The sequence below is a fragment of the Symphodus melops genome (genome assembly GCF_947650265.1).
Source record: "Symphodus melops genome assembly, chromosome: 20".
Classification (NCBI taxonomy): Eukaryota; Metazoa; Chordata; class Actinopteri; order Labriformes; family Labridae; genus Symphodus; species Symphodus melops.
This window is the reverse complement of record NC_136710.1, coordinates 3,211,033-3,226,115: the sequence shown is the minus strand read 5'-3', so window position 1 is coordinate 3,226,115 and position 15,083 is coordinate 3,211,033. Positions and strand designations below refer to the sequence as shown.

The following is a 15,083-nucleotide window of genomic DNA, read 5'->3' as shown; positions in this document are numbered from 1 at the left end:
CAGATGATAAAAGTCATTCAAAATGAATCCCTCCAAGAATCAAGACATGGAAGAAACTGATCCAGACTTTAAGTAAAAGAACAAAAACAACACAGGCGTCTATGCAGATAACCGGGATATGAGTATTCAACATGTAAACAGGTGTATACAATGGTGAGACGAGCTTTTAAATCAGCTTTTAAGTTACTGTCTGACATAGAGCAGCGCAAATAAAGAGAGGAAGTTCAACATTAAAGGGACAGATTATTAGCTAAGGTCAAATAAGATGACCTTTGTGCTTTTTTGTTTGTCCTTCCTGTCCTTTTTTTATTGTTGTCTTAATTATTATAATCAATGAAAAAGTATTTCCCGGCATGCTATCAAGCTAGCTAGCCTGTATTTAACTTCGGTGCTCAAATGACAAATAAACAGTCATTATAACTCGTGATGACACAGACTGAAATGAATACTGATCATATACTAATATACTAATCCTCGGAGAGATTTCTGCACAAGATAGTTTTTTTTTTTTTTTTTTAGTTTTTCAAGAGTTTAATTGCTGTTCAGAAAATAACTTCTTAAAGGAATTGTATATAAAAGTGTTTACGTATTTTCATACAAATGATCCACCATGTTTTGTGTCCATGTTTCGGTAGGTTTTTACTCCGACTGTTTTGGACCTGGAGCTTCAATCGTTTATACTTTAATATTCTGTCATCGATTTTCTTCAGCATCAATTTATCGTTAAAACACCAACAGCGTATTGGCTGCATGTCTTCACCAGTGCACACATGTGGTGACTGCAGCAATAATTACTCTCCACAAGATAGTTTTAAGAGGAAGACACTATCAGTGTTTTCCACAGTAAAGGTCTTTGATGAGATACAATCCACTGTTTAAAGAACAAATGTTTTATAGTTGTGCATTTACTGCTATGTGTGCCTTTGAATTTCCCCCAAATAAAGTTTTTTAAACTGAGTTGAATTTGAGATCCAGACAACCACAAATAAAAGTCGTACAGGACAAGTTGTTTTATAGTGTTGACTGTCTCACCTGTCACACCTACTGTACATTGTGTTTTACAGAGCTGTCGACATACCAAACAGTTCACTTCATGTCGTGATCACAAGTCTCACATGTACTAAGTCATGAAGAAGTCACAAGTCACTGCGGTGAGAATCAAGTCAGCCAGTGGGCTTCATTAAGTTGTTTTTCTTGATATTAGCTTCTTTATGTCGTACACGTGGTACCCTTCTGTTTCTGGCACTTCAGTTTCAAAGATTATAATAATACGAACAATTTATTTATCTATCATATCATACAAGTGAGATTTTTTTTTTTAAATATGATGCTAATATCTGTTGTACTCAATTAGTTTTGTTGCATTAATTTTCTGACTTTAAATGCTGAACTCACTGACAACCTGGCCAATAGAAACCGGTCTGGCTGGTTTCATCTCTGATGTCTCCGGAGCTTCTTCCAACATCAAAACAACAGCTGGCGTGAAAAAAATCAAGTCAGAACAGAACAGGTCTGCGCTGTACGTCTCGCCTAAATTCTGCCAGAGACCTTTTCCTGTCAAGTTTGACCTCCGCTTCATGAGGCACGTGGAGCTGGTGACGTTATTTCACATTTTTCATGTCATGGGCAAGACATGTAAATGCATTAAAATAAGTTTTTCTTTGCTTTGAGAAGCCGCTTTGTCCCTTGTGATTGATTTATTTGGTGTATGTGAACAAGTTATATACCCTGATGTCAACTTGTTTACTTTGAGGATTTTAAACTTTATTGTAAAGCTCAGTTGGTTTGAAAACTAAATCAACACCTGACCTTAAACTTGACATGTGTGATCAGTTGACACAGACTGGAGGCAGTTGAAACATATCCAAACTGCTGCCACCTAGTGGATGATTAGGGCGTTGCAGGAAAAAAAAACATTGTTTCTCCACTGGTATTTATTAAAACAATCTAACCTTTTATTTCTCACTTGATTATTGACATTCAATTGTATTAGTTGGTGACTTCTCTAAAGGGGGGTTTTAACCCACATTTGGTGCATTTTGGTTGGAGCATTGGAAACAGCACATTGTGTGCAAGATGTCCTGAAGACAAACTTGCCTTTTTATGGCATTTTGTTTGTAAAAAGTGAAATGTAATATCACAAACGTGTTATTAAGAAAAGAACTGTATCAATACTCGTTTTAAAGTGTGTTCGGAAGCTGGTTTTATTAAGCTTAGATTCTTAATCATTCACAAAATACAGTCACACAGAAACTTTATTTGTGTTTTGCAAATTATCACTTTTTTTATTTCTATAAACATATACTGTTTTATAAAGTTATAGGTTGTAAAACACAATATCTGATTATATTTAACTCCATTTCAATGAATGACAGTAGAAATGAGCATTTGTTCAGTTTAACATGTTACAACAGCAACAAGTAAATACAATAAAAGCCACGAAATTCATATCAGCTAATCCTAAATATGCAGAAAACAAACAAAACCATGCCATCTATCGATATATGTTTTATGCTTTGATAACAAAAAGGTAATGTTTAAAGCAGTACAGTACTGTAAACTGAAATAAAAAAACTAAATGTTTTACATCATCATGAGTGTCGAGACATTTTTAACGCCGGCTGTTGCACGTAGAACCGTCGATCTTCACTTCCTGTGATTTCTTCTTCTTCTCTTTGTGGAAGACATGTTTCACTGCCCTCTTTCTCCAGGAAACGTTGAAAGCACTAATCCCCCGCTTTCTGATCTTCTCCCTCATCTGGAAAAAACCCCCCAAAAAAACGTTGTCCAATAATGAAATAAATAATAACTGTTATTTAAAAATGGATAGAAACATTACATTAACATTCCTCATTTTAAATCAAATGTTTTTAAAAAATGTTTCCTGGACTTTCAAAAAGTTCCCGTTGTCTTTGAAGTGGCCACATGTTGGTTTGCTACACTGTGTGTGTGTGTGTGTGTGTGTGTGTGTGTGTGTGTGTGTGTGTGTGTGTGTGTGTGTGTGTGTGTGTTCATCTCAGTTTTACAGCCAGTCTTTTCAAATCCTTCCAAAATAACATCAAAATTCACCAAGTGGAAGACGCCAAAACTCTGAATCTTATAAGTACTAGAAAAATAAATACACAAAAGTGACGGGAGGCTGTGGCACCCGAAGGTCAAAGGTTCGACCCCCCCAGCTCTTGCAGCTTCATGTCCAAATTGTCCTTGGGCAAGGCGCCAAACCCCATGTCGTTCCCTCTGCCCAGTCGGCGGCACACGAATGTGCATGGATGGTATTGGTTACTTCTGATGGTCACTTTACACAGCAGCCTCTACCATCCATGTATACATTTACCGTTTACCAAAAAATACGAAGATACAAAAAACAATATTGATAATTACCAAATTCAAGATGGCGTCCATCACAGCAGGGTCATTCAGGTCAATTGTGGATTTCAGTGTTGTCACCTTAAAAAGCATCGGCTGTTTTTCTAGTTAAGAGAGATGTTGAATTATATAAAGTTAGCATGTTAGCATTCGATTGGTATCCGTGTTCAGACAAATATTTGGAGCACACTTGCTGAGAGATAGGAATGACTTACTTTGGTGGCACACGAAGGGAAGTTTGTCACCGCAGTGCTTTTCAACCCACTCTCCGGTGTGGATACCATCAAACACACTGGCAGCGCAGCGCTCAGTTGATTTCTTCGGGTGTCCGTCTACCCAGTTGTCGAATTTGGATTTACTATCGTCTGACCACCAGCTCCAGGTAGGTCTGGAGAGGCCAATCCACACGAACCGTTCATCTCCTGCCAGCTGCTGGATCTCTGCGTTCTCGTGGTCGTTCCTCACACTTGCCAGAACTCTGTGATTCAGCCTGCAGTATCTCCGAGCCTCCGTCCAACTCAGTGTGCGGTTAATGAAGACAAGGCTGAGAGTGGCATTGGATGATACGTCTAAAAGAAATTATGAAATAAATCAGATCAGTTTTTGAACTCCCTTTATGATATGTTTTTATTTTATCCAACTAAACTTAGAAGGCATTAAGCTCTCATGGAAAGAATTAAATAAATACATTAGCACCACTGGAGGATTAAGGTGATTTTAAATCAAATATTTTACATGATATATTTTGAAATATGGTCAACATTTTTGACTTTTCATCAACTGTGTTAGTCCTACTTTCTCCAACTGAATCAAATCTTCGAGTACATTAAAAATAAAAATGATATAATTCATGGTACACAGCTAGTTAAAACATCCTGAGAATTACAAAAAGTACAGCAGTCGTTGAACTTTTTCATTGTGGACATTTTCCTCATTTGGACAGAACCAAAGTTCAAGTTGATTTGTAATTGTTGATCATTGCAACTATTCTGAGTATATGAATTATTTATCCAGCTGATTGAATGGGCAAACCAATGCAAATATTGTGTTTACTTACCAGTCGTATTGTCATAACACACAAAGGTGAATTCTTGCTCACAGTCAGAGTCGTACCAGGTACCATTTTGGACAACAGCGCACAATGTCCCATATTTTTTCGGCTTTCCTGTTTGACTTTGGTTCCACTTCCGAAAGATATATTCCCCCTCTCCGTAGAAGGTTTTGTTGAACAGCACCCATTTCCACTTCCAGCGGATGTCCTGCAGACCAATCCATACATTCCCCTCATAACGACTGCCCACAGTTGCGATCAGCTGCTTCATGTCCTTTGAATCATCGATGGTGGCCAAATCTGAGAACTTCTTTCTGCAGTGCCCCCGGGCTTCACTCCAAGACATTGGTTCATTGATGAATGCGTAGTCATGGAGGCATGAGCACAGACCTTTTAAACAAAGACAGGTACAGAAAGAAAAGCATATTTAACACCTTCCAGGAGGTTCAGGAAAACACTGGGCATGTCATGAGAACATTGTGGTCTTTGTCTGTGCGCTGGCATTTGGGGTGTTTTGTCCTGACCTGTTATGACCTGGGTCGGTATTTCCAGGTAAGAATTAGAAGACGCAGAGGTTTGTACTCCGGAGAGTATTTTCTGTTGATATTTTAATGGACTATAATAAATTATGTTTAAGCAGCGGTAGATAAAACTCTGAAAAAAACTTTGAAAAAAGACAACTTTGATGTGAAGTTCAAACCCAACAGATCTCTGTTACTTTGCTTTAAATTGACCTTATGTTTCTTTAATGAAGGGTAGTGTTGAGAAATATCTCTGTTTTATACTCTATATTTGTTATATTATAAAACCCAGCAGCTGCATAGTATGATATAGTACATAATATGGATAAGCATGTTTGCATGAATTACTGTAAAATGAAATTCAATGTGTGCATAGAAACCTGATGAGAGTAGGACCCACAACACGGCCGCTCCAATACCTGAGAACGAAAACAAGATCCTCAATAAAACCATTTTTAAGAAACTCCATAGGATTATTTATTTTAGACAATAGCCATAAAGTTGATCTCAGGTTTCAATTTAGTCTACTTATCTATGAAACAGGAAAAAACACTGTGAGGTTCGTTATGTTTTGTGAAATAACAATAAATGAGACAATCCCTTTTGTATTTTAGTCCATACTTTAAAACACGTTTCTTACCAGGACATGCTGACATCTCCAAATCCTCCAGTTATTTTTCTTAATCTCTTTGAAATTGTATCTACAACATTGTCACACATTGCATCTCTTGCATGTCTTACATCCCTTCTCCTTCTTCATCGTCTTCTTATTCCCTCTCCTGACAGAAAATATGCATAGAAGACATGCAAAGCATCTGCCATCTCAACTCATGGCGGATGAAATGCGACCTCGTGCGCCTCCTTTTCAGCATGAAGCCTCTTTAGATTATAAAACGTCTTTGACCTTTAAGAATCAAAACGAACGAGCAAACAGGATTATAAAAAAAAGAAGCCAAAATGAGTGACAAAGCGTTTAAAGTGAGGCTAACTGTTTAAACGTCAGTGACGCATGGCTGGCTCAAATTGTTTGCTTGTGTTGAGTTCAAAGATGCAAACCAGATGTAAAGCAAGAAAGTGAGCAGACACGAGGCGACGTTTGGATCCTGGTTTTGCTAAACAAATTTACGTTTGAAATAAGTCCAGACATGGTGGTGAAGAACCTTAATAAGACTTATCAAAGACTTAAGTAGAGTTAAGATTCTGATCCTCTGGTCCAATGGTCGGCTAACAGACACCTGTGAATTAGTTCTTAGGATATCCCTTAATATCAATATCACCTTTATGTCACTTTATTGGTGGCCTAACGTGGTTCATGAAAGACGCTCCTGAGGATCACATTTACTTCTGCTGAAGGTTGACCCCAACTCCATGTTTGGTTTTCAAGGACATCTGGTAGATAGATAGATAGATAGATAGATAGATAGATAGATAGATAGATAGATAGATAGATAGATAGATAGATAGATAGATAGATAGATAGATAGATAGATAGATAGATAGATAGATAGATAGATAGATAGATAGATAGATACTTTATTGATCCCGAGGGAAATTCAAGTACATGGTACATGTTCTACCAAAGTACAACGTCCACCTATTGTAGAAAGTTCATGCCAAAGTAAAATCTAGTTTTCATGAATTCAACCAGCTTTTTATTTCCAATGAAATGTTTGTCCATTGTTGGTCGATTTTAACCCAAAGGTGCTTTTTTGACAGACCAACCATCAATTGTATTTCCCTCAGCATCCATCTAATGTTTAAGGCTTGAAGTTGAAGTCGATTTCTAACAAATACAATGATTTTCTGATGGTGAATGTTATAGTTTAAGCTGGACGCCAAACAGATCAATGCAGATCAGAAATCAATGCCGTAATAAAGGTAGAGGATGCTAATCCAATATTAAGTTTCTATGTTTGCAGGGTTTCATTTGCAACCATAATTAAATGAGCTTGGAAATTAAATTAAGAAACCATACACAACGAAGTATCAACACTTTATAACGTGTTTCTGTGTGCATAAATGTGAAGGTTAAATTTCTATTTGTACACAGAATGATCCACTGATCACGTGCGTCCCTACCATGGGGTAGGATGACCTGAACAGAGCATCCAACAGCTGGATTTCACAGAGATGCAGGATGGATTTTAATCAATGTGGTTCGTCTTTCTACAACTGTAGTCAAGCTAGGGTCCACGTATTGTTAGGGCGGTTATAAATAAAACTATATATAAACTATAAAATAGCCAGGGAAACATTTTCTTATTTTCACAGCAATTAAATTAAATGTCTTTTGCATAGTTTTGGTGACATGGCTAAAACTTAAGCAACTATTAACTGACTTGTATTTGGTGGCATTACAACTGACCATTTAAAGAAAAAAGTGTATTTTAATAAAGTTATAAATTCCATTATAGCACACCCTGTTTGTCCTTTATGGGCTTGTAAAAGTTTCAATCACACACCTGTCACATGTCCTCTAACCTGAACCTTAAACAGGACAAGTGTTTTTTTTTCTTCCAGTAATTAGCTGACTGGAAAACTGGGTGTTATTTCATTTTTAAATGTGGCATGTAGTTTGTATTAAAGCCTCAGCCGTGCAACAATGCATTTTTCTTTAAGGCCTTTGTTTTAGTCTAAGTATAGTGTTTGTGATTTATGGCCTTAGTGGTGCTGTCTAAAGGAAACACTGATATGTTAACATGCCATGAACACAGAATACTTTCAATGCAATGTGGCTCAGCAGGATTCCTCAGGTCAGTGTGCTGTGTGTGTTTCAGGTGTGTCATAACTGGAAATGTTAACCATTGGACTTAGACGCCACACCCACAAAGCAAACATGCTCCTTGACTGTGTGAGAGCTACTATTATGTATTTCCATGATCATGCCTTCCCTCACATATTACCAAAAAGCTCCTGCATGTGAGCATAAAAAAAACACCCTACCAAAACAGAAACTAATAGTAGGTTAAAATGGGTGTTTCATACTGAAATATCTGCTGTCAGTCAGCAGACAGTCAGCAGAAACAAGTGCAGGGCTCCTGAGAGGGAGGGCCTATAGCTGATGAATAACTGTGTTGACGTTACATTTTCCTGTTTCACAGCTATCCCTGTAATTTATTCATAACCATTCATAGAGCAGGAGAGTCACCTGCTCAGCTGTCACCGAGGACAAGAAGTGTGGCTTCTGAGCTTCCCCCGAAGAGAAGTAGCTGTAAGTATGAGCATTATTATTTACTCAGCAATGAATGGGATTTTATTGTGTTGTGGCACAGACCATAAAGTTTATCAGTTTGTGTCCTTAAAAATAGGGATTGTACTAAAGGAGAAAGAGCTTGTTGGGCTTACCAGCTGCCAGAATCAGGAAAGGATATGCAAATAATGGAAGTTAGTTTTAGGTTGGGTTCAAAATACCTTGGGATTATGTGAGCGTTTAGGAAACAGTTTTATTAGAGTTTTGTTTAAGTGGGGTTAAAAATAGCTATTTCTTTACATGGTTGTATAAATGCTAATGTTGCTATAGGCTACTTTAAAGGGTTGAAATTGCCACTAAGAGCTGTTTTGGACCCATAAAAACAGTTTGAACCATATTTACAGTATCCTGGTTATTTAAGGGTCTAATTGGGAGATTAACCAGTACAGACTGCAATCATGTTGGTTCTGATGAATCAGCTCTTTGACAGGCCTTGGCCCTTTCTATGTTGGTACTGAACTCAAGACACAACATGGATTTGTAAAAAATAATCAATGCTTTTTCAAGTACAACATGTTTAACAGTGAGTTTAAAAGTGTTATAGTTAAATGTTTTTGTTTGTTATAGACCTCGGTAGGCTATAGCTGTTCACTGTTTCTAGAATAAATGCTAACTTGAGCTAACATAATCTGGCTGTAGCTTCATTTTGACAAAGGAGCCATTTCCTTTCAGTGGAAATAACTGTTGGTATTTCAGTGAATATTCATTCTTAAAGAATAAATAAAGCATGACACTATAGGGTTATGGTTATTGAGTTTTAAAGGTGCTTGGCAAATTTGTTTACCTTTTTAGCTAGCTAGCTGTGTGGTATTGCTTTTACAATTTATGCTAAGCTAAACTAAGTTTATAAACTGAGGTTTTAACTTGGCTTCCAATTGAGAAAACAAAAAGCTTATCTCTTCAAATGTAAAACCTCTAAGTCAGCAGGTGTTCTGAATTACTCTTGAATAACAACTTTCACTTTTAGCTAACCTATCTGATCAACTCTGAGCTCGCTGTGTAAAATATGCTAGTTAGTTTATGATTTAGATTGCAGCAATAAAACATTTTCTAGAGTTTCCCAATTTAAGGTTGGACTCACGCCACAACATAATCAACCTGCTTATAATCTTGAGAATGCTAGATTATGTAATTTAAATTTTGTCGTGGTAAATTTAAGTTATGCTTGCTAATGTCTCCCAGTGAATGTTGAATAGAGTTTGAAATCAGGTAGAGAGAGATAGAGAGTGAGGGATGCCAGGTTGGACTCGAACCCAGGTCACCCGCTTTGAGAACAACAGTCTCCGTAAATGGGGCGCAAGCTAACCACACTGAAAGCGGTTGTTCAATGTATAAAAAGGGTCTCATTATCAAATCAATAAATCCAATTTTAATAGAACAAGAGGGTTGAATTAACTCCTTCTTTCTTTCTGGGAGATTTCACTGTAACATAGCTGTAAATGATTGTTTCCTATTTCAATATAATCATAGGTTATTTTTTCCTTTGGTAATATGGGTGTTGGTGCACTGATGTAATTATGTGTATAGTCTCTGTATAGTCCAGGAAGTGTGGGTGTGTCTGGTGGGTGTATTAGACTGAGAAAACATTGACTCATCCTCCATCCGTGCTTGTTTTGAGAGTCCCGAAACTCAAGCTGCACACTTGGTTATTTTTCAGTCTTTTCTCATAAATGTTATGATCTGCATTGGTGTCTTTTTAAAGCACTATGTAAACTTAGTCTTATCCTTCCTGTCTGTCGGGAAAAACTAGTTCTACACTGGTCTCGTTTCAGGAGCTATCACCATCTCCTTCATAAAAACCCACATTTCTGATATATTTTTTTTAACCAATCAGATTTATTGAATGAAAAATAGTGCAAAACCAGCATGTTTAAAGAGTGACTTTTAAACCCCATAAAAACTGATTTACAACCCACTTTGGGTGCCAACCCATCAGTTGAAAACCACTGGTTGAAAAAGTTTTGTCAATTTAAGGGATATTTCAACTTGTTTAAGGCTATAACAGTATGCAAATTCAGTACTTTTCACCTGTCCCTGTACATGTTTGTTCTGTGATCTTAACTCGCACTTCCTCTTATCAAAGGCGTTTATGAAAAACAGATGAACTGACTTCCTTGTTTTGCAGGCGATGGCTTCCTCAGGTAACACGCTGCCAGAAAAACAGTTCCAGTGCACCATCTGTATGCAAGTGTTCACTGATCCGGTCACCACTCCCTGCGGACACAACTTCTGCCTTGCATGCATCCAGAGTGTGTGGGACAGCGGCGACGTCTGCCAGTGTCCCGCCTGTAATAAATCATTCAGCTCCCGGCCGGAAATTAGCATCAACACAGCCTTCAAAGAGCTGGCAGACACGTTTAGAAATATCGTAGTCTGTTCTTCGGTTTCACCTCTGACGGCGGCCAAACCTGGCGAGGTGGTGTGTGATGTCTGCGCGGCGACGTCCCAGCAGGTGAAGGCCAAGAAGTCCTGCTTGGGTTGTCTGACGTCGTACTGTGAAGCTCACCTGGAGCCCCACCAGAGAGTCGCCACCTTAAAAGTCCACAAGCTGATCGATCCGGTGAAGAACCTGCAGGAGAGGATGTGCAAGAAGCACGACAGGCTGCTGGAGATGTTCTGCAGGGACGAGCAGAGGTGTGTGTGCCAGTTCTGCACGGAGACGGACCACAAAGGTCACCAGGCGGTCAAGATAGAGGACGAGAGTGGGGAGAGGAAGGTACAAAGAGAACGCTGTGCTTTATGAGGGTTCAGGTACTTCTAAGATCCTGCAAATTATACAGAATCTGAACTCTGATGGACCAGTTTTTGGAATCAGAAGATTTCAGTTTTCTGTTTGTTTGAGCAGAATCATCAAGTTGTGTTTCAGCTAATCTAAGCTGTATGCAGGGAAACAGTCAGTACGGATGGAAAAGAGGCGAATGCATCAGCTGATTTACAGTCTTAGCTGTAAACATAACCAGCATTAGAGAGGAATGAAATCTTTTACGACTTGCTTCAGTAACAGCTGGTTAAAAAAACAAACTTTAAACAACAAGTTTATCGTTTTCCAGATGTTCAAAGTATCGGTTTTGTAAGGGACTAGAAAATGTACCATCTGGTGATTTTGATTTCTGTTCTGTCGCTTCAGGTCCAAATGAAGAAAACTGAGGCAGAGTTTCAGCAGATGATCCAGGAACGACTGAGGAAAGTCGAGGAGATCAAAAAGTGTCTTACACTCAGCACTGTGAGTGTTTGTAATAAAATAATGATCACTGTCAAAGTAGGTATTGGATTGTCAACGTTATCTGAATGTTACTTAGCAGTAGTTAGACCACACTAACCACGCACGAGACATACCTGGGACCAGAGAGCTCCGATACGGAGGCAAGACCATGACATTTAGAGATTGAGATAAGGTCAAAATGACCAACGCAGGGTGAGACGAGACTTGAAAAATCCTCATCTTGTAAGCAATTCTCTTTTTTCGAAAGAGACATTTCCTTCCAATCTTAGAAAAATAGACTTTCAGTGGTCGTCTTGACTGGTCTTGATTTAAAATGTGGATTCTGCCCAGTCTGAGACGGAGACAAAAAAAATGATTTCAATTCCAAGATGAGACGTTCAAAAAGTGGTGTCGAGGCTGGTCTGGAGACCAAGATAGATTTCGAGTACTGGGAGTGTCTCTGATCCTGATTGCTCATTTATTCCAGCCTTCCCTGCAAAGCCAAATATTTGAAGATATTTATTGAGACGTTTTTTTTAATTGTTTTTTTTTAAATCTCTTTTCCAGATGAGTGCAGAGAAGGAGCTGAAAGAAAACGACCGTCTCTACACGTCTCTGGTTCGCTCTGTCCAGGAGAGACAAGCTGAGGTCAACTCCGAGGTCAGAGAGAAGCAGAAAGCGGCGGAGAGGAGGGCCGAGGAGCTCACCAACCAGCTGCAGCAGGAAATCAACGAACTGCAGAAGAGAAACGCTGAGCTGGAGGCGCTGGGGAACACAGACGATCACCTGCACATCTTACAAGTCTGTATTTGACTTATCGAGAAACATTCAACTGACTCCAACTTTTCTTAACGCAATACTTCAATTCTGACAGCAAATATCACTCTGTTTCTCTCTCTGGTAGAGGTTTCCTGCTCTTACGTCGCCTCCACCCAGTAAAGAGTGGACGGAGATCGGCGTCTACCCTGAACTCTGCGTGGGGACAACGAGGAAAGCCCTGTCCAAGCTGGACGACACCCTGAAGAACGAACTGGACAGTCTGAAGAGAAACGGTAAAGTTAACGGGCAAGTCGGTATGAGCAGTCATACTTGATTTCCACAAGAGTTTAAAACCAGTCATTAGATATTATTATTAAAAAAAAATAAACAGAGCATTTCAATCTTTCTGACAGAGATGAAGATGATGCAGAAATATGCAGGTAAAACCAAAATAATCTAGTTTGAATGTATTCTCCGATCATATTTTTAGATGATTTTTATAACGTTTACTCTGTTTTTATATTCAAAGTGGACGTGGTTTTAGACCCAGACTCCGCCCATCCAAACATCGTCTTGTCGGCTGATGGGAAGCAGGTGGGCCGCGGAGAACTGCTTCACATCGTGCCTGACAACCCGCAGCGCTTTGACCCCGTCATCTGTGTTGTGGGGAAGAGAGGCTTCCTGTCGGGCCGGGTCTACTTCCAGGTCTTTGTTTGTTGATGTATTGATTTCATATGAAATCCCAGAGAGCCACAAAGGCATTGTGAAGGGGTTTCATATCATTTGTCATCATCTTCCAGGTCGCCGTGGGGTCAAAGACCTTCTGGGACGTCGGCATGGTCAAAGAGTCCGTCAACAGGAAGGGGATGATCACTTCCAAGCCGGAGAACGGCTACTGGACGGTGCGCCTGAGAAACGGGAAGGAGTACCGCGCTTTGGATTCGCCCTCAGTTCTCATTCCCCTCAAGGAGAAACCGCAGACAGTCGGAGTTTTTGCTGACTACGAGGAAGGGACTGTGTCTTTCTTTAACGTGGACACTGGATCTCACATCTACACCTTCAGTGGGTGTATGTTTTCGGAGAGGATCTTCCCCTTCTTCAGCCCGGGGGTTTGCGATGACGGGAAGAACACGGCACCTCTGATCATCACAGCTGTTAATCATTAGACATAATGACTCCAAGTGTGTGCTCTGGTTTTTTTTTCACATAGAACTTAATAGTGACGTATTTTTCACCTTTATCCTGATATCTGCTTTACACGCATCCATAGATTAAAAAACAAATTACAATCCCACACAAATACAGTGTTCTGATACCATTTTACCTTTTACATCAGCTGGAACTGAGATTTGAAGATATAGTGATAATTATTTATTTCATCCTTTTATTTGTAATTTTTAGCAGCTTTAAGCGTTAGCTGATGATGACAAGTAAATGATTAAACATTGTCACGCTAAAGTTACAAGTCACAAACACTCAGCAGCTGCCTGAAGGCAGAGTAGGTGGGTAACTTTCTCCAGATACACTTTTTAAGATTGTGGTTGAAATTGTCTTTAGGTCCTGACACTAATCAATAACTCAGGTGCTCTGAAAAAAAATAAACTAAAAACATCTGTAGCAGTTGTTAGCGCCATACTGTAGTTGTTTGCTAACGTCACAGAAATGTTATCCTAAGATGTGTTCTTCTTTGCTGCCCTAAAAACAGTGACAGTAATAACTTTTACAAAGTACAATTGAGGAATTGGTTTTGTCACAGCAGCTCTTCAAAGGACCTTTTTTTTTTTATCAATGATGAACATTATCCATGATTTCTTATATTACTGTTTACAGATAACTGCACCACTGTGGTAGTTTAGCATTTCATTTTTCAAGAAGTAGTTCATCAGTGTTGGTTGATTTGTGACATATACATTGGCAGTATAAGAGCACGATAATCCGTCGATTTAAACCAATCACACGTGTGCAAAATTATGACTGTACTGCGCTATGGGCTCAATGGGCTTCGGATAGTATTGTACCTCATTGTGACCCAGAAAATGTATTGACTCTTTCAGACATTCAGGAGGTGCTAGTTTACTTTTTTGTTATAATTTAAATGTGTTTCGATCTGGTTGTTTTTGCTGTGGTGATTCGTTTCTGAAATAAAGAGTGTTTGCTTGTGTGTCTCTGCACACTGGAAACTTTTCTGTTTTGCAAAACATTTGCGATTGTCTCGGCCGAGCTGAAGCGTTTCCATGTGCTTTGCATTCTTAGAGGCCATGTTGCCAGCCATGCACGACAGATATCAGGAAGCATTCAGGGGGGAAACTTCACCTCATATTTGCATTGCTGCTGTACAACGAGCTTCATAGAGCCACCAAAATGTATTTAATGCCCCCCAAAAAATCACAAGCTCACAAGCCAGGTATGATGTGCACAGACATCCTTATCTGCTAATTTGCTAACATAGCGATTAGCTTTGTTTACTCACTGAACAACTGGGACACTGACTTTGAATGAATGGTTGTTTGACTGCCAAGTCCCATTTTTAATGACGAAAGAAAAAAATAAGATAAAGTTGAGATTAAGTTTAGGTGTTTTTTTTAGCTGTAATGGCACCAAGCAGACAGCTAGCAACACCCAGGTGTAGCTGCAATACCACATGTATACTTTTTCAGCCTCATCTTGTTTAAATGGGTACGTTTTTAAAAAATCACCCCCAATAACTAATCAGACCTATTTTGTTTTTTTGTACCAGGCTGTAAACATGTTTATTTATGATGTACGGATGGCTTTGTTGAATGTGGGTTCCTGGGGTTCGTGCCTTCTTATACTCTTCCATTTAATCCTTTTTAGTGCGTTTCATTTCTGTGAATCTTAGAGGGCCGACTTCCCTAAAGGTGTTTTGCATCAATAGGGAAATGCCTCAAGGGATATATGTTTGAGGTTTATTAC

At 39.0% G+C, this 15,083-nt stretch overlaps 1 protein-coding gene across 1 annotated transcript; it reads left to right on the top strand.

The window, feature by feature from the left end:
* The first annotated feature begins 8,676 nt into the window (after nucleotides 1-8,676).
* On the top strand, nucleotides 8,677-14,310 carry LOC306841886 (nuclear factor 7, brain-like). Its single transcript, XM_079371908.1, has 8 exons — nucleotides 8,677-8,711; nucleotides 10,314-10,904; nucleotides 11,316-11,411; nucleotides 11,958-12,191; nucleotides 12,295-12,442; nucleotides 12,563-12,589; nucleotides 12,679-12,854; nucleotides 12,950-14,310. Exons 2-8 carry the CDS (start codon nucleotides 10,317-10,319, stop codon nucleotides 13,313-13,315), a joined length of 1,635 nt encoding a protein of 544 aa, XP_079228034.1. The 5' UTR covers nucleotides 8,677-8,711; nucleotides 10,314-10,316; the 3' UTR covers nucleotides 13,316-14,310.
* The last annotated feature ends 773 nt before the right edge of the window (nucleotides 14,311-15,083 follow it).

Coding starts and splice junctions, on each gene's coding strand:
- LOC306841886 (XM_079371908.1), top strand. CDS start 10,317: ATGGCTTCCTCAGGTAACACGCTGCCAGAAAAACAGTTCCAGTGCACC. Junction 10,905..11,315: donor ACGAGAGTGGGGAGAGGAAG/GTACAAAGAGAA, acceptor CTGTCGCTTCAG/GTCCAAATGAAGAAAACTGA. Junction 12,855..12,949: donor CGGGCCGGGTCTACTTCCAG/GTCTTTGTTTGT, acceptor ATCATCTTCCAG/GTCGCCGTGGGGTCAAAGAC.